Source organism: Rhinolophus sinicus, linkage group LG09, assembly GCF_036562045.2.
Source record: "Rhinolophus sinicus isolate RSC01 linkage group LG09, ASM3656204v1, whole genome shotgun sequence".
NCBI classification, from domain to species: Eukaryota; Metazoa; Chordata; class Mammalia; order Chiroptera; family Rhinolophidae; genus Rhinolophus; species Rhinolophus sinicus.
In genome coordinates, this window is record NC_133758.1 from 22468727 (window position 1) to 22488039 (window position 19313).

The 19313-nt window shown below is 43.5% G+C and overlaps 2 protein-coding genes across 7 annotated transcripts in view; both read right to left on the reverse strand.

Moving 5' to 3' along the window:
* SLC14A1 (solute carrier family 14 member 1 (Kidd blood group)) overlaps nucleotides 1-7405 on the reverse strand; it is a 41649-nt gene extending 34244 nt beyond the window's left edge. Inside the window, exon 1 of the mRNA XM_019739701.2 lies at nucleotides 7259-7405. The gene's annotated coding sequence lies outside the window, so the exon portion shown is untranslated. The remainder of the gene's footprint in view (nucleotides 1-7258) is intronic.
* A 6237-nt stretch (nucleotides 7406-13642) lies between these two features.
* Nucleotides 13643-19313, reverse strand: part of SLC14A2 (solute carrier family 14 member 2) — a 421518-nt gene continuing 415847 nt past the window's right edge. For all 6 annotated transcript variants that reach the window (XM_019739713.2, XM_019739711.2, XM_019739714.2 and 3 more), the window contains 3 exons: nucleotides 18813-18947; nucleotides 17658-17707; nucleotides 13643-14703 (listed from right to left, as the gene is read on the reverse strand). In XM_019739713.2, the coding sequence (XP_019595272.1) occupies nucleotides 14503-14703; nucleotides 17658-17707; nucleotides 18813-18947 (386 nt within the window). In that variant the 3' untranslated portion in view covers nucleotides 13643-14502. The remainder of the gene's footprint in view (nucleotides 14704-17657; nucleotides 17708-18812; nucleotides 18948-19313) is intronic.

Genomic DNA, 19313 nt, shown 5'->3' on the forward strand with positions numbered 1-19313 from the left:
GGGCTTCTGGATGCTGGTCATATTCTGTTTCCTGATCTGGGTGATGGTCACGTGAGTATGTTTATTTATTGGAAATTCACTTATGATTTTTTTCACTTTTCTGGGCATACGTTAAAAATAGCTTTGTTTCAGGCTGTCTGAGCTCTGCCACTCGACCTCATAGTAGGCATTCAAGACTGTAATGGAGTGACTGCTGGCTTGAGGGCATTGGACCCGAGTTCTTGGTTAAGTGTAAAGGGATCCTTGGAGTGCCCATCAGCCTGTTATAAGCTAGATTAAAAGTGTTCGAGTTCAGGTATGCACAAAATACCACAGAAGTGTAGAGAAAGGAAACTTGACTTTGCCTTGAGAATCAGAGACGCCCTCACAAAAGACGCTAGTGACATTTCAACTGGGTAGTGAAGACTGACTAGGAGTGTTTCTGGTGGAAAATGGACGCAAGTGATGACAAGAATAGTATGAACAAAGACAGAACAAAAGTAAGGTGCATTGGGTCTGAGGCTCAGCAGGTATTCTAATGTGGAAGAGGTTAGTGATCGTGTGTGTGTGTCTGAGTATGTGTGAGGATGTGTGCGTGGCTCATGAAAACTGAAGCGAAAGAAGTAAGCAGCAGCTGGATCATGAATCGCTTTGTCAAGCTCAGGAGTTTGGGATTTATCCTTTAGGCAGGTGGACTCTCTGCTGATGCTAAGAGACTACCACCATGTCCCCACCTCCTTTACCACTCCCCCCACCACCTTCACCACCACTTCCATGTGCACCTCTACCATCACCACCACCACCTCCCTACCTCCTTCAACCCTCCCCCCTCACCAGCTTCACAACCACCTGTTTCACTTCCACCCCCACCTCTACCATCAAGTTCACCACTTCCATCACCTCTACTGCTCCCAGCTTGGCCACTGTCTCCACCTCTTCCACCACTACCTCCTCTATCACAATAATTGTCTCCACAGAAGGAGTTATTATGCTAATTACAGCACAATTAATTAGGAGACAACATCTGAATGACACCTATCTTTTACGACCTAGCACAGTCTGAGGGAAGAAACGCAGTGAGTGTGAGCTTGGAGCTGAGCTGCTTTGTAGGAGGAAGGCTCGCCTAAGCTAACCTGCTCTCTTCTGCTCACGACAGGTGTCATGAACTGTGCTGCAGGCAAAAATTACAAGGTTTAGATAAAAATATTATAGAGGAGATGAAAAGGTTTCTAAGGATATAGAGGACAGACAACCAAGACTGAACTTAAATTTGTTAACAATTTATTAATAAAAAAATTTTTAATTTATATTTGCAATTCAAGGTTTCTGGTTTCCTAGCAATGCAAATCACTGCCTTATGGTAAAATAATATAGTAGCTAAGAGCTAATCAAGCAGCTTTACCTTTATTATCTCACTTAACCATTAAAAGAACTACACTAACATATTTGTGTTATTTCTTTGTTAGGATGAGAAACTTGGGCTCAGAGCCATTGAGCAAATTCCCAGGCCTCACAACTAAGTGCTTTTCTTAGTAGCTATGCCCTCCCATGTGGCCTGATGTCTTTTTGAGCGTCGGTGGGGTGGGGGACAGGCCTGTGCAGAGCGCTTGCGGTGGAAAAGGACAGAAAAGGAGATTTGCTCAAGCTTTTGGAGATACTTTGGCGCCCTCTAGTGATAATATGTAGGTATCATAAGCCCCAAAGCACTGGTCTGCCTAAATTTGGCGATCTTATGCTCAGGATGTGTCACCATGCAAAACGGCACAGAAGTAGACAGTGGAGATGGGAAAGAAAGGAAAGGAAACAAGGTACAGGAAAAGGCAGATCCATCCTAGGTACCTGTTAGCCTCTGACCCCCATATCTCTACAAACAACTTGGCTCTCTCCCTTCATTGTAGGATAAATAGCAATTCGCAACCTTGAGTGTGCACGGAATCACGGGGGAACTTGAAAGTGCAGCATCTGGGTTCCAGCTTCAGGGTTTCTGATGATTAGATGTGAAGGGGCCCCAGGGACCTGCATTTTAAAACCACATCCAAGTGGTTTGTTTGCAGGTGGTTCTTGGACCACACTTTCAAAAAACAATACTGTTTAATATTAATATTTAACTTTAAAAAAATGGGTGCTTCAACAGTAAACTAAAAATGTGGGTCCAAAACCAGTTGTCAACAGGAATCCAGAGGAATTCACAGGCTATTGTCATTTCTGCTCTGACCTGGTTAACGATAAAAGATGCAACTCTGTAAAACACACAGACTCCAACCATGATGATGGCTTAATTCTCAAAGAGCAAACTTAAAACATCTTAACAGAATTCAAATGAATGAGTTCATCCCTTTAAAAGAGCGAATTCAAAACCCAAGTTCCTTGGAAATGTGCATCTAGAGATGCTGCTTTGTTGCCAGCATAAAGAGCCTTCTCTGATAAAGTAAGAATGAGAGATTCATTAAAGCACCTTGGCACTAACGTCTTTGGAAAACTCTACAGTAAAGAAAGATGTTTAACTTTATGTAACTTAATGTACCTGGATCTTGTTAATCATGTGACTTTTTTCTTTTTCTTTTTTTCCAGTTACACGTTTATTAAGGTTCGTGATAGAGCAGTTTGGGAAGTATTACCTTAGAACAATAGGAATGTAAATTACATTTTTTCTGGGTTCTGAAAAAAGTTTCCCTGTAAGTGGGAAAAATAGTCTTTTCAATAAATGGTCCTGGGACAACTGGATATTCACATGCAAAAGACTGAGGATCTTACCTCACACTGCACACAAAAACTAACTCAAAATAAATCAAAGACCTAAATATAAGGATTAAAACTCTTGAGGGCTAAGAACTCTTAGAAGAGTTTTTGTTACCTTGGATTAGGCAATGGTTTCTTAGATATGACACAAAAGCACAATCAACAAAAGAAAAAAAAGGATAAATCAAAATTAAAAACTTCTATGTTTCAGAGGACATCGTCGAGAAAGTGAAAAGACAACCCATAGAATGATAGAAAATATTTTCACATTATATATCTGATAAAGAACTTGTATTCAGTATATGTAAAATACTCTTACAACACAATAATAAAAAGACAAACAACCTAATTTAAAAAAATGGGCAAAATATATGAATAAATGTGTCTCCAAAGAAGATATATGTACACATGGCCAATACAAACATGAAAAGATGCTCAACATCGTTAGCTGTCAAGAAAATGAAAACCCAAATCATAATGGGATACCACTGTATACCCACTAGATGAGCTAGAATTAAAGAAGATGGATACTATAACTGTTGATGCACAAGTGGAGAAAATTAAGGCTCTCATACATTCCTGCTGGTGGCAATGTAAAATGGTGCAACCATTTCGGAAAACAGTCTGACAGTCCCTCCCAAAAGTTAAACATATAGTTACCATAAAGCTCAGTCATTCCACTCCTATATGTAGATCCAAGTGAAATTAATAAAACACACAAAAACTTATATATTTATGTTCATAGTACTATTATTCACCATAGCCCTAAAGTGGAAACAATCCAAATATCCATTCACTGATGGATAAAGAAAACGTGGTATCACAATACAATGGAATATTATTCAGCAATAAAAAATGAAATATTAATCCATGCTACAGCATGGTGAACCTTGAAAATATTATGCTAAGTAAAAGAAGCTAGTCACAAAAGATCACGTATTATATAGTTCCATATATATGAAATATCCAGAATAGGCAAATCTATAGAGAAAGAAAGTAGATTTACCTAGGGCTGGATGGGTTGGGGAGAAGTAGGGAGTGACAGCCAGTAGGTACAGGGTTTCTTTTTGGAGTGACGAAAATGTTCTAAAATCGATGGTGGTGACGCTTACACAATTTTGTGGATATTCTAAAAACCATGTATTGTATACTTTAAGTGAGTAAATTATATGGTATGTGAGTTATACCTCAATAAAGGTATTACAAAAAAAAAAAAATCCTAAAAGTTCCTTCCTCCATAGAGCCAGTGGAAAGATCTTGAGAATTATGTATTAAAAAGCACCTTTATTTTTAAATTGAGTTTTCAGACTAAAGGAAGAGCTGCAGGCTGTCTGAGCTGAAATGGTGATAAGGACATAAAAATACATTCCTGGTGAAAAGACTGGGAAAACATTTTCTTGGGACTAAGTCTACTAATGTGTCCAATAACATTTAAGGCAGCTTAGCTGAGAGTATGAACACGATCTCATTTTACAGTTTTCAGAACATTTAAACACATGTGATTCTCACGGCAAGCTCCGAGGAAGGCAGAGTGAGAATGATAATCTCCATTTTAAGAGATCAGACAATTAAGTTCTCAAACTTGTTGCAATGATGTTGCTAACCTTTTTTGCTATCAGAGGGATTATTCATTATGAATTTGTACGAACTGAAAAAACCATTAACCAAGTTTACTATTACTATTTGGAAGTGCTGAAAAGGCCGCGTGAAAAAGTTAGACGACCTGAACTTTTTACCAACAATTCATGGCTCTTGCATCACGACAATGCACCAGCTCACATGGCACTGTCTGTGAGAGAGTTTTTAGACAGTAAACAAATAGCTGTATTGGAACACCCTCCCTACTCACCTGATCTGGCCCCCAGTGACTTCTTTCTTTACCCAACGATAAAGGCAGTATTGAAAGGAAGACATTTGGATGACATTCAGGACACCAAGAGTCATATGATGACAGCTCTGATGGCCATTCCAGAAAAAGAGTCCAAAATTGCTTTGAAGGGTGGATTAGGTGCTGGCATCAGTGCATAGCTTCCCAAGGGGAGTACGTTGAAGGTGACTGTAGTGATATTCAGCAGTGAGGTATGTAGCACTTTTCCTAGGATGAGTTTGCAAACTTAATTTTCCGACCTTGTATGGTAGGACAGGTTCAAGCACAGAAAACATTGTGCTCAGAGTCACTATTAGAAAGAAATGGCACGTGGATTGAGATCTTTGGACTTTACGTCTGACACTTTGTTTACGCCACGGTGGTTTCCTGCCCTTGTCATGATTGTCCCCTGCAGATCTCCATGTCGCTTAATGATGTTCAATAGTTCTGGCCTCTCTTGTTTAATTCCCTTGGCCAGACGTCACTAGTCCAGGCTGGTTACTCACTTCAGTCTCCAACTTGTATTGCCTGTCTTTAATGAAGTAATATTCCCGAATTGTCACTGTCCTCAAGTCCCACCCTTGCTCAAGAACTTCCAGGGACAGCCATGGGGTTTGGGTATAAATTCTGGCTATGAGGTTTACGAGCTGGGATCTGTGAATATGTCACCTAACTTACTAGATCCTTGGGCATTTGATCTGTAACATGGGAATGAGATGATCAGCTCTGTAGGATTTGTGTGATTTAATGGAGATAGATCGCCTGCTATGGCTGTATCCATCTCACCTGATCGTACACCTTGACACTGCATGCGACCTAAGGGACTCTGCTTAGCTTGCCATGTCTTAGAAACTTCTCCCCCTTCCAAAAGCTGTGTAGAGCACACAAGGGTCTGCATCATACAATTTGGCACCTGGTTATTTTCCAGTGAGTTTTCTGGTCTTAGTCATCTCTCACCTTCTAAATCACTGTTTGTCAGAGTGTAGTCCTAGATCATAGAAGAAGGGTCATAAAAAGCTGGACTTCTGCTGTAAAAATCCAGGCTTACTGAGTCAAAGTCCCTTAGGGGTGGTAGTGGCAGAAAACCATAAATCTACATTTTTAAAATAAGCAGTACCCCCTACATGCTCCGTACCCCTTATATACACAGTAGCTGGGACTCCTTGAACTAAATTCCAAGCTTCTTGAGGCTACGAGGCATGACAGGGCCTTGGCTCCCACCCCACTTCTTAGCACAGATTTAGACACCCCACAGGAGATTAAGTCAGTACTTGTATGATTGAAAAGAAAGTACTGTGCTGAGCTTAGTAGTTCTCCAACTCCACCTGCATCAGAATTCCCTGGAGGGCTTGTTGTAACAGGTGGCTCAGCCCCACCCCCAGGGTCTCTGGTTCAGTAGATCTGGGTTTGGCCAGAGAAATTGCGTGTCTAACAAGTTGCTAGGTGATGCTGATGCCGCTGGCCTGGGGACCACTCATCGTCTCCATAAACGGTGGCCTGGAGACCAGCGACCTGATGGTCACTTGAGAACTTGTAAATTGCAGCACCTCAAGCCTCACCTGGGACCAACTGACCCAGAATACAAGATTCTCGGGAGATCTCTGTGCACGTTCAAGTGTGGGAAGCATCACAGTTTAGTTCATTTGATCCTCCCAACGAACCCATGAGTCAGTTGCTATTATTACTCCCATTTCATAGATGAGGAAATAGACGTGATGCAAAGTCAAGGAGTGGAAACAGCCAGGCTAAGAGCTGGGACTGGAATTGGCTCTGTGACATCCCCAACTCTAGCCACTTAACACTTAGTCACTATTTCCTTCTCCCCATGGAAGCGCCCCCGGCACCCCCTTTCCTTCGTCAGATAACAGGCCTAAGCGTCCCAGCCTTCACTGAATCAAGCAGCAAGGACAGCCTGTGCTCAGCAATGTGCTTGGGTCCAAGAGTATGTTGTGTCCACATAATTATAAGATGAGGTCCCTGGCCTCAGAAATCGCCACCTCATTTAGGAAATAAGACCCACAAAGATGAAACAAATCATACCAGACAATATAAAATGGTGTTAAATTGTACGGTCCACATCACCTTTTACGTTAAAACTACAGTTTTCTTCAAGAAACAGTGGCCCCCACAGGCTGCTCTCTGAGCCATTGGGGTGACTGCTGTGATAACGAGGAAGGAATGTGCACACCCTTCTTGCCACGTCTGCTCAGGCCACACTGTAGATGACAGTTTCTCTCCGACATTCTGGTGGGTCCTCCTGACTCAGAATGAATCCTCAAGAAGCAAGTGGTGAGGAGAGGAGTGAGAACCACCACCGGTCCCTGTCCAATCCTGGCCCCGCCAGGCGGTTCACAGAGGGGTGGAGCCTTGTCTCACCACCAAAACCCACGTGTTGTTTGCTCTCTTCCAGTTAGAGGACCTCCCAGCACTTGCTCTGTGTGCTACTCTGCATGCTGCTTTTCTCCATCTCCTTTACCTCTTAGATGTCTACCTGGTCAGGGCTTTCTGCCTGTAAGTCTTGATGGGGTTCCCTTTCTATTTGCACCACCTGCCTACCTGCCTGTCCACCTGCTGTCACTGCCTCCCCACCCCTTCCACTCTGTGTCCCCGCACTGGGGCAGCCTTTATTCCCCATCCTGTACCTGCGCACATAGCACACATGCAGCTTCTTACCTGCAGCCACGTCTCTCCACCAGGCCAGCGCTGCCTGTGCCCACAGGGCCAGGGAGACAAACTCCAGACTGAAAGCAGCTTGGGCGGAGGAGCTGCTCACAGCCCCATTGCTTTAGTCTTCCTCTCTAGGGCCAAGGCTGCCCAATCAGTAGACTTCCGGGTCCAATGAGAAGCCTCGCTCATCTGCTCAGCCTCCTAAGCCAGATGTTTCCTGTTAGTGGTTTTATTTTTCTTGATCAAGTCTCCTTTGGGGTGGAGGACTGGGGCCCAACACTGAGAAAGAGGCACATTTTACTTTTGAGGGTTCTCTGTGCCTCCTGCCTCCAGACGCCCGGTGCCTCTCATTGTACCCATGTCAGGCCCACTGCTCCTTGTCAAAATTCATCTGGGGACAAGGGTTTAACAGTCTGTAAGCGTGACCTTGATTGGAGACAGGTTGGGGCCCAGAAAACAGACATTGTAGTTGTTTTCTACCCTGGCTGTCCCTTGGAATCACACCTGGTGCTTAAAAAAAATCCCTGTTCCCAGGCCCAGTGCTGACTTAATTGACCTGGGATAGAGCCTGGGTATTAGAATCAGTTGATTCTAATCGAGCCAGGACTAAGCGCCACTATGCAAGGATCTCATGGTCTGGAGCTTGATCCAGCAGCAGCCATGTAATCTAAGAGTTCATTAGGAGCTCAGATTCTTGGCTCTACCCACAGCAACCACATAAAAATCTTTGAAGTTGAGCCCCAGGGATCTGTGTTTCAGTCAGCACTACAGATGGTTTTTCTATGCACAAGAATTTGCAAACCAGTGCATTCCAACGTGCAAAGAAGGGGAAGGGATGACTGGAAGCAGCATCTCGCGGCTGCGTTTGTACCAGCGGTTCTCAAAGTGTGTTCCCTGGACCCCCAGCATCAACATCACCTGGGAACGTGTGAGAAACGCAAGTTCTCAGGCCCTTCGCCACGCCTCCCGAATCAGAAACTCTGGGCATGGGGCCCAGCAGATCTGTTTAACAAGCTTTCTAGGTGATTCTGATACATGCTCAAGTTTGAGAATTACTGTTCTACCATCTACCTGCCTCACCTGAGACCATTACGCGATTTGGGTCCCAACCATGGAGGTTCTTGGTCATCAACCAAGGAAAGGATGGTGACCAAGGACACATGTAGAGACGCGAAGTTATTATCCATAAAAAGGATGAAATGCTTAGGGTTAGATGCTGTGTCCTTTCTGAAGAGTTCGTTCCCGGAACACTATTCCGGGAACATGTGTTGGGAGGAGGCTACAGGCAGGAGTTTGGGAGGCAAGACTCAGTTAGCTGGCCTGCCTGAGAGTGTGTGTCTATTATGGGTTGTGTGTGGTTGTGTGTGTGAACCGGGTCTCAAGTTCCAGCCAGGATGAGTGAACGGGCTCTGTAGAGGGAGACAGTGGGGATGGGAGAGTGTTTCTATTACTCAATCAGTCATTTCCCAGGGCTACTATGTGCCCATCAGTGACCTAGTTCTATGAAGGAAAGAGACAAAAACAACTGTGTGTCTGTGTAGATGTACTTATACGTGTGGATATATGTAGTGTATCTATACATATGTATGAATGTGTAAATGCATGTGTACACAGATATGTGTCTATCTGCATGTACATGCACAGACTCCTGTGTACTATATAGCATGTGTGTATGTATGTGTATGTATGTATGCATGTGTATGGGGATGTATGTGTACGTGTGGCTGTGTATATTACAACCACTGTCTGCACAGGGTTTGCGATCTAATTGGAGAGAAAGACCCACATCACTGAAATAGAGAACAATTGTGCAGGACACTCCATGGTAATGACTTTAGGGATTGAGAGGCCAGGGGCCCTCGGGGAGTTCATTTTGAGGAAGCTTCCTAAAACAGTTGGCGCTCTGCTCTGGTGAAGCATGAAGAGGAAGGAAGGGGGACAGGTCAAATGGTGAAATGAGGGGCAGTCTTAGTGTATCCCCACTTGGACAGCCAGCGAGTTCTTTCCTGAATATCTGAAACCTAAAAAAGGTTCTACTCTGGCCCCTTGGATCCAGGATACCCACATTTTAAAGAAAACCCAAGAGACGGTGCCCAGGCTCTCCTGGGTGTTTCTGGTCACTGGGACTGCGTGGGAATTGTGGGCAGAGCGTGCACTTCTCCATCGCTCCAACGCCGATGGGCCCTGGTATGTGCTAGTTATGTTCCTGGGGTTCCTGTTTAGTCTGCACAGCAACACTGCTCCCAGGTGGGTATGACCCTCATTTTGTAGATGATAAGATGTAAGTTCTGAGAGATCAAGGCCGCAGCCAGTAAGTAACAGAGAAGGGCTGGATTCCACCGGGTTCATCTGGCTTCAAAGCTGGGACCTTTCCACACTACCCCTGTTTGACTCACCAATTATTAGGTTGGTGCAAAAGTAATTGTGGTAAAAAAAAAGTAATTGTGGCTTTTGCAATTATTTTTAACCTTTAAACCACAATTACTTTTGCACCAGCCTCATAGGTTTGATGACTGTTAGGAGGTTATGTGAACTTATGTTTGTCTCAGGTCCCTGCTCTTTCTGAGCTCAGTTTATAGCCTCAATTTCTGCATCTTTTATGTTCAGGAAAGTCTTTTCTTTCCCACCTTTCTGCAATCTCAATAACAAATGTCTCCTTATTTCCACATTTCATCAGAGATTTTAAAACATTCTAAAGCACCATAAATACATGTATTCACCACTATGTTACTCTAGGGATTAAAATGGTCATCCAATTTGGAGACAGAGTACGGAACCTTTATGTAAAAGTATGTATGTAACACTTTGTAGTGTGGCCAGAATGCTTACAAATGTTCCTGGAGGCAGAATCCAGCAGGGGTTTTGCAGATGGATCCTGCCCCAATCCGTGACAGGGACAGCAAGAGGCTCTGAAGGGGCTGAGCAGGGCATACACTATGCCCTCCCATTATACATTTTTTTTTTTTTTTTGACAGACAGTTGAGTTAATCACGTGGTTTGGTCTCTGCGTATTATCTTTTTTTGCTCTATGAAAGGCCCCTCTCTTGAATGTATGAAGGTGTGTCTATCTTTTCATTTTTAGACTCTCTTTTCCCTCCAGCATTCCAAGGTGTGGAATGCTGGAGGGATTCCAAACTTTTTTGTTTGTGTGCTTGCAAAATATGTATTGCTGTTTTGTGTAATTGCATTTTTAATTCATGCAAATGGATTGATTATAAAAGTCACTTTATTTTCACCCCAGCACGAGGTTTTTAAGATCTAGCCACATTGCTATACGTGTAGTACTGAGTGTCTACCTGGTGGGTAGGATTCTACGGTGTGTCCTACCCACTGGGCTTCTGTGTTCTCCTCCAGCTCTCTGCATGCTGTGGTCTACAGCCTTCCTGGTGGCCCCACGGGCTCAGGGGATACGTATAGTCTGAAAGGAAATTTCTGGGTCGCAGGGGGTGTTTATATTTATCGTGACTAAATACGGAGGACCTGTTCTCCAAACGACTGTACCAGTCAACTTTCCACCAGCATTGCATGGGGACCCCAAGCGTGCTCGCTGGCATAATACATGGTCTATTTTGTAAATGTTCTATGGTGCTTAAAAAGAATGTGTGTTGCTGTAAAAGAGGGTAAATGGGGTCTAATATATGGTGATGGAAAGGGAACTGATCCTGGGTGGTGAACACACAATGTGAGAGAGAGATAGTGTATTACAGAACCGTACACCCGAAATCTGTGTAATTTTACTAACAATTGTCGCCCAATGAACTTTAAAGAAAAAAAAAAGAATGTGTGTTCTGTTTTTTGTTTTTTTTTTGAGGGGGGTGGGTAGTATTTAGTTGGAGTGTTTAGAATCCTAAATGTATATAATAGTTCACACTTGTTAATTCTTTGTTTAGATCCCCGATATCTCTGATCATTTTTTGTTCTCTTGATGTATCAGGTTTCTGAGGTTTTGATAAAATCTTAGCTACGATGATTGATTTGTTTATTTTTTTCCTGAAGTCCAGTCAGTTGTTGTTTGATGTATTTTGAGGCTGATGGTTCAGTACAAATGTGTGTATATGATGATTATGTATTCTTTTACTATTGTTCCATTTACATCATTATTTGTTCTTAATCTTTTTTGCCTTAAATTTTATTTTTCGGGGTATTATAGTTGACACACTAGCTTTCTTTTGGTGCATATATTTGTTTAATATATCTAATTGCATCCTTGTATTTAAACATTTTGTCTTTCTGCTTTAAATGTGTTTCTTGTAAACAGCAAATTGTTAGCTCTTTTTGAAAAAGTACAACCCCATGCATCTCTGTCTTCTAGTGGTAAACTTAATAGTTAGTATGTTTTGGTCAGTTACTATCATATTATGACTAATTTCTGCCTTCTGTTTTTTTTTTGTACTTACTTTTTTTGGTGACTTCCTAGAATAATTATCTCTTTTTCTGTTTTCCATCGGAAAGAGAATTTTCATCTGGTTCAAAATTTATATTTCTAATTTTGTTCTCATGGTGGTTGTCCTTATCCCCCACGTTTATTTCTCCCTGTGGTTTTTCAAGACTTATCAATTCTTGTACAAGCTAAGTACTTTAAAAAGCTTTTCCGCCTCTTTTGCCCACCCCCCTCATCTCCATCATCATTTAATATTCCAGTTCTTGGTTGTCATAGGTGTATTTCTTCTACTCCCTCCGCCTGGGTCCTAATAAACAATAAACATTATTAAGGTATTTGATCCTCCTATGGTATTTTTGTATCCCTTGTAGTATTTTTTTAGATAATTTTTCTTCTTGTTTGGATATTTCCACTTAGAGTGTTTTCAGTGTAGGGCTCTGTGTGTAAATCTTCAGAGGTCCTTTTATACCTGAGAACATTTTTGTTTTTCTTACAAGTGCCTTTTGTATGTGCAATGGCATCCATGTAGGATTGCTGGACCGAATATTTTGGCCCTAGTCTCTGAGACTCTGTGCAAATGTCCTCTTTTCTTCCCACCAAATTGACTGAGCAGTGGTATGCTGGTAAGCTGGCTGTCTGGGGGAAAAAAAGCCCAGATCCGTAGTTTGCCCATTTCTGTGGCGTAAATACTCCCACAACAGCCAATTTCAAACTATCCATGTGATATCACTGAACGTGACCTTGGGAGAGATGTGCTCATGTGCACAATCATCTCTCAGAAGCTGGTACGAGCTGGCTCTCTCTTTCTTCTGATAACGGAAATGCTGGAATAGATTCCTGTGGACATTGGACATTTTCATACTTCAAATTCTTTCGTCCCATCTATTTCCATCTTGCTTGTTATACCTGGCCAACTCAATTTGCTTTGTAGGTGAGGATATTGAAATACTTAGAAGAGCTAAAGGGATATGTTAATGGTCACTAGTCAGAAAGGCACACATGAGGAGGGGTTCCTGCTCTTAATGAAACCAGATTATAACACTTTGATGGAAAATGCATGAAAAGTGGTATTTTAATAGTTCTATGTCATCACTTAGAGGTTCTGGGGCAGCTGAGTGAGCTGTGAGCATAAACAGCCTTCTGGTGAAATTCCTGGATGCTTAATCCTCAGAGGGCCGTAACTCCATCATCATTAAAATACAGTCTGAGACCTTCTTGGCCTCAAGGTGTGACCACAGACTCAGAGGTAGCCTCAGGAGTGTGACTCGCTCCCCTTTCCTACGTGCGGAATTTGTTTCCAGCGAGAAGTGTTCCGTTTTCCTGGAGAAGTCATAACTGGCTAGATATGATCTGGAAGAGAAATAGGCAGCCCAGTGGTCTGGGCTGGCAGACATAACCTGGATCTCAGGAGAGACAGAGAAAAAAAAAAAAAAGTAGAAACCACCTTTTTCTATATGATGGATTTTGGTCAAATGTAATTCTTTCCTTAAAGCTGTATTTACAGAGAGTCTGTCCCCTCCCCCTTGCCTCCTTTCTATATCCCCATATTTTGTCGTCACTCCATGATGCTAAATTAGAAGTATATGAGATGGGAGGGGCTATAAGAGGTCCCATGGAGGTGCTATAAGAGGTTCATCAACCGTCCTCTGGGGGACAGGTGGGAAGGCTGAGCCACATAGCTTCCCATAAAGCGGTCCTGTGATTTATGAGCTTAATGCTATACCCTGAGTAATTAAATAACAAAAGGAGCTGGCTTTGTAATTTTGGATTGCGAGAATAAAATACTATTTCCTAAAAAGTGAGATGACTTCTTGACAACCTGCACTTTAACTCAAGCAGAAAACAACCTCTGTCATTTTTGTATAATCACCTTTGTAAACCCTCTTCTGAGAATTTTCAATCCATCTTCATCTCTTTTTGGACACACGGTTGTCTGGGGAAAACCCCTCAAGTGGTCAATGTGTGAACAATAGAGGTGAGCTCCATTTTAAGAAAACACTGATACCAAGTTGCAAACTTAACAGTTTAATGAGACTATGCTTATGATTATTACAAAAGGAAGACACACTTGTTTAAAATATGATTTGAATGTTGAAAAAGATCAGTTTTCATCTTATGACATTTCCGGAAATATTTCTGTTACATAAAGGAAGGCACGTTGGCATTTCCAGTGAATTAGGTTCCTAACCCCATGCCTAGAGAACGTCTTCTCATGACTGAAGAATAAATCTCCATAGATCATTAAAATTGTTCTGCCTCTTCTCCAGGCAACCCTTCCATCTCTTACTTAACTCAAAGTAATTACTTGTTGGTCATGCTGATTTCGTCAGTTTACAGGAGAGAGAGATGAATCAATACTTCTGAGGTAGAAGGGACTAGAGAGTCCCTTCCCTGTCATGAAAACAATGACACCCAGGATGGCAGAAGCTAATTAGTGTCACAGCTGGGCCAGAATCAGCCCTTTTGCCTTCTAATGTATATTCCCTGACACCGTGCATTACTACATTAAATGACTGAGTTGGGTGATCATGTTACCAAAGTCTGTCCCCTTCTTGGTGAATTCTCTTTAGGGATGTGGCTTATTTTGCAGAAGAGGGAACATTCCTCTCAACGGAAACTCCTGTGGAGTGAGCTGTGCAAAGTCTAAACTAATCATATCCTTGATAACTGTCGTGCATCTTAGAACAGAGAGGTTCCTGAATGGTGACTACATACGTATTTCCCTGTGATTGAGAATAACTAAGGTGTAGGCTTGCTTGGGTGAGAATCATAGAACAGGCAGGAGGCGAGCTTAAGTGGCCTTCAGCCTGGGGACGTGCACAGCCTGCCGGAGGCTGAATTTACAGTGACACGTTTTGGAAAGGAAAACTTAGGAGACATCGTAGGCTTGGTACTTTGTTATGGTTGATGGTCTTCTGTTTTTCTCCTGGGACAGGTAATAGATACGGTTGGCTTCTGGGTAGGTGACTTTGCTGAGTGGAAGCTTATAGATGGCGGGGTTGTTGGTTGTCAGGAGCAGGAAGGTCAGCGCTGTGAGGCAGAAGGGCCAGGTACAGGGTGGTAATCCAAACTGGGGGGAAAGGTGGAACACAAGAGAAGCCTTGGTTACATCAGCTGCTTGTGCCTGTTTCATTGGCCCTTACCAAACACCTCCAGCCCTGAGTAGAGAAGGGAATTCTTCATGGGCATTGAGAATAATAATAATTTATAACACATATAAATAAAGTCATCTCAGGGGTTGTCAGTCTACAGTGTAACGGGTGAACACACATGCTTTAAAATGCAGCCATTGGAATCCTATTATAATATGCCTTTATGGAGGAGACACGTTTTGTTTTGGTCATCTGGCCAGCCTATACCTTCAGCTCAAGGAACTATGGCGATCCATGTCCCATAGCCCCTGTTGAAGGAATAGCTTTGGCAGTCATTTTGTAATTTAAGGCCTTTTCTCTTTGGTTATAGCTGATTGGACGGGAGGCAAGCACCTGAATCAAATGCAGCTTCCCATAGGCAGGTGATCTGGGAATAGAATCCCTCTCTTGAGAATTTGGCCTCAGAGACACAGAGACCGTGTCCACAGGCTCTTGATCTGAAAGGACTAGAGAGCCAGTCAATGCTGGGTGGCCCATTGGGGGCTGTGTGCAGCAGCAGAAACCCATCACAGAGAGACACAGACATATGGAGAGAGGAAGAGATGTGACATCCTAGTCCCAGGGACTGAAGTTGGAGAGTGGCCATCTCTCTTCTCAAGGGCCCTCCCACTCTCAGCTCCTTTTTTCATAATGTTGACCTGTTTTTTATTTTAGATACCCCTTACCACTCTTCCTTTGAGATAACTTGAATGGATAGCTTGCTAACACAGAGCCTGCAAATTCAGCTGTGAGGCAGATCAAATCATGGCCCCTCTCTCCTAAACGTCATTTTAGTATAACCAGTAAAAGCCTCGGGTAATAGCATGGGGGTAAGAATGCCAGTCACGTGTGTGTTCAAAGATGGTGCTGCTGGATGGCACGTGGGGAAGAACAATGACCACCTCGTGCCAGCACTGCGGCCGTAAGGAATACCCATGATGAACTCCACTCAGCGAGTCTTCCCCAAGCCCTGCTAAGACTGCACAAGGTGTTTTGGGAACCCTCCCCTTCGAGTCCTACAGTGGGAAGGAAGTGGGCTGGGGGCTCCACAGACCCAGACCCCAATCTCAGCTCTGATCACCTTGTTGCAATCCTTTCATCTTTCCAAGACTTAGTTCCTCAATTTAGTAAAATGCGGATAAAAATTTCTACTCAGAGAGTTGATGCCCAGAGCATACTGAGTACTTAATACATGGTCCTCAGTTCGTGGTTACTATTGTCAAGCAGAGGGAGACATCGTTGTAGACACGGTACCGCACAGATGTGGGTCAGTTAGAAAGCAAGCAAGGGCAGCTCCCAAGTGCTGTCTTCTATGGAGGTCTTGGATGATCTCATAAATGTCACTCAACATTTGTGTCTCCTCAAGGAGACTGGAAGTTCCTCCAGAGTGAGTTAATAGCCTGCACGTTTTTATATCTCTGAGAGTGGTCAGCATGGTGTCTTACACATAGTAGGCACACAGACACTGCACTTGATTTTGTTTTGGACAATGTTTAAATTGAGTGGCATAACCTTTAACTTCTCTGCAACAGAGGAAAGAACCAGTCACCCTGCAAAGGCCTGGGATCAAGAACCAAAGCCTCCTGTTTGGCATCTCTCCCAGGACTGTGTCTAAGGAAGGCACATGACATGTGTTTACTGGGTGGATGGTTGGGTGAATGGATGGGAAAAGAAGAGATGGGAAAGCCCAAAAGGACATAGGACCCTCAGAGGCTATACTCCATCCTCTTTCCCCTGTCAGTGTTTCTGATGGTTGGCTGTTCAGTGCCAGCTCTCATGTTCCTCACGATGGGGCTCACTACCTTAGGATTTCATTCATTCAGCATTTCTTGAGCATGTGCCACATGCTGGGTGCTGTAATAGGTACTAGACATAAAGATAAGAATGTGACTAGGTCCCTGTTCTGAAGGAACGTGCAAGCTGAACGTGCAAGAGGCCCGCTGTGTATTGCAGTCATCGTGTACTGGATGTCACGCGTTGGAGGAGAGGTGTGTACAAGATTTGATGGGGCTCAGAGAAGTGACTTAGTCCATTGAGGGACGTGGGATGGGATCACGGAAGGCCAATTCTATTGCTTAGAAAATTTCTTCCCATGCTAAGTTCAAACCGCCCAGTTTCACTAATGAGGGATTTAGACAGGTGTGAGTAGAATGCCTACCTCCATCTCCACCCGCAAGACCAACAGGACTTTTCCTGATTGCGAATGTGAGATGTGCCCTTGAACCCTTATCCAAAAGGGGAGGCACTGACTGCAGACTGAGCCCTGAGCTTGGGGCCTGGGACCCTTTCAGTGTATGAGGGGGCTGGGGCGGGCCACATGATGCCTGCTGACCTCACACACCAGCCTACACTGGGGTTCAGACAGAAGAGGGGTTCTCAGACTGCTGCATATGCCCATACCCACCAGCTCTGGCTTCTTTCAGGCTTGGTTGCCTGTTTTCCCTGAAGCCTTCTATCATGACCTCCTCTCTCTGTGCTAATTGCTTTGAGACAAACGAAGATGTACATTGGCCCACAAGCTAGTTGGGCAGAGGATTTATAAACATAAAAAAAATTAAAGAATAAAGACTTAAGACTAGTTGTAGAGGATGATAGAACTGGAGTTCAATCAGAAAGGAGTTTGATGTATAAGATAATTCTCTTCCAATTGTCCCTTCTACAAGGAGCTCTGCTGGCCCACTGACGATGGGATCTGATTGACCAACACTTGACATTTAAACTTTTGAGGCCCAGCTCCTTTTGTCGAGCACGCACTGGGGCGATGAGTGTGATTTGAGACGAGAGGGATGAACTGGGGAAGGCTTCCTGGAGGAGGGGTTCTGTGTTGACTTTGGGGAACTAAGAGAACACCAGAAAGGGTGTTGTGGCACGTTCTCAGCCCACGTGGACTCACCACAGATAACATGTTAGCCAGGGCAGCACCCAGGTAGGCTGCAAACAGCGCTGGAAAAGAACCAAGAAATAGTCAAGTGACTAACAGTACTTTAAGCTTCGTCTATTTATTCTCTCCCCGTAAATTTTATGCCACAAATGCTATCTCTCAGGTTAAAAAAAAAAAAAAAAAAAAGTTCTGTTTCCATTGCTTGGCAGCTTAGAAAAGTGTTAAATTCCACGCAAATGCCTGTACAGCTAAAACAGCAGATGAACTTGGTTAAAAAGGGCCAAAATTGAGCTGTTACTATTCTCTTGGGTGCCACCACTTTGCATTCTAGCAAAGGAATATTTAGCAGCACAAACCATAAATGAAAATTTTACTATACAGCCAAGGCAAGTGAATCCCAGAACTCCCTGTTGGTATATTTCATCACAAGTTATGAACATAATATGGGTTTTCAGGGAGGAACAGCATTCTGTAAGCTTGAGGAAGACCAAATACACCCACTGCCTCATCTTCTAGGCTCTGCAAGGGGAAGGTATGACCAGGCCTGTCTATTGGGAAAAGCCAAGTGCCAGCGAGAGGTGAGGGCCTGCGAAAATGGGCCAGCGTAATAGGGCTTTGCTTCTGAACCTTTAATTTCTTGACTAAATGCATCCCAATTGTCCCTAGGAAGTTAACAGAGCCAACCTTTATTAGAGAGTTACTGAGTGCCCAGCTGGTAGTAATCCCAACCACATCCTACGACGTGAGCACTATTTGAAGGTCCATAGTCAATTTTGGGGGGCTTAAGATTAATTGCTGTGTCTGTCATAAATCACCCAACTCCAGACCTAAAGATTAATTTGCAAAAGAGTTGCTCAGTCATTTAGTTCCAATCACCAGCCAAGAAGTAGCAATCACAGCCCACGAACAACTACCAAACAACCACCATCTTAAAAAAATATGTCTGCCTGTGGCTGAACACTTTGCATCCAGTGAAAATAGTTTTTAATGTATTCATCACTAAACAACCATTCAAAACCAGTTTTGAATAAAAGTCCTTTCATAAAGCAAACAATCCTGTCATTTATCGTTGAAGGATCAGTAGAGTTTTCACAGGGTGGTTTTCCTTGTGGGGATAGACACAGCCATCTTTTTTGGTGGAAAGGGAATTCCCCTGGCGGTACCTACCGCACGTGATGGCGAGGAGGTGTGTCTGCCAGGTGATGACGTAGAACATGCCCCCAATTGCGATGCAGGCGAGTGTGCTGTTGAACCCACACAAGCCGAAGTAGATGGAGTCAAAGGGCGTTGCGATAGTGAGCGCTGTGAGAGAAGGCAGACACGGGTACTGGGTGTGGGGTCTCCTGGGGCTCCCCTGCCAGCCCTGAAACCCACCATGGTCCGCAACGCCCAGACGAGTTTTTCCCTTAGGCATTTATAAACAAGGACTTATGATTTTATTCAGTTAAAAAACATCTAAAGGATACAAATGGCCATAGAGCCACGTGAATATTAGTGGTGAAGCTCTTCTGGGTAGAAGAGACCCTTTGAGTAAGAACTCCGAAGTCTGATTTAACCAGTCCAGAGATGGTCCTACCCTGGCCATAAAAAAGGACTTCCCTTTTCATTGATATCTTAATGTTCTCTAACAGAGAACACTTCCTTCTTATCACCATTAGATATACAAGA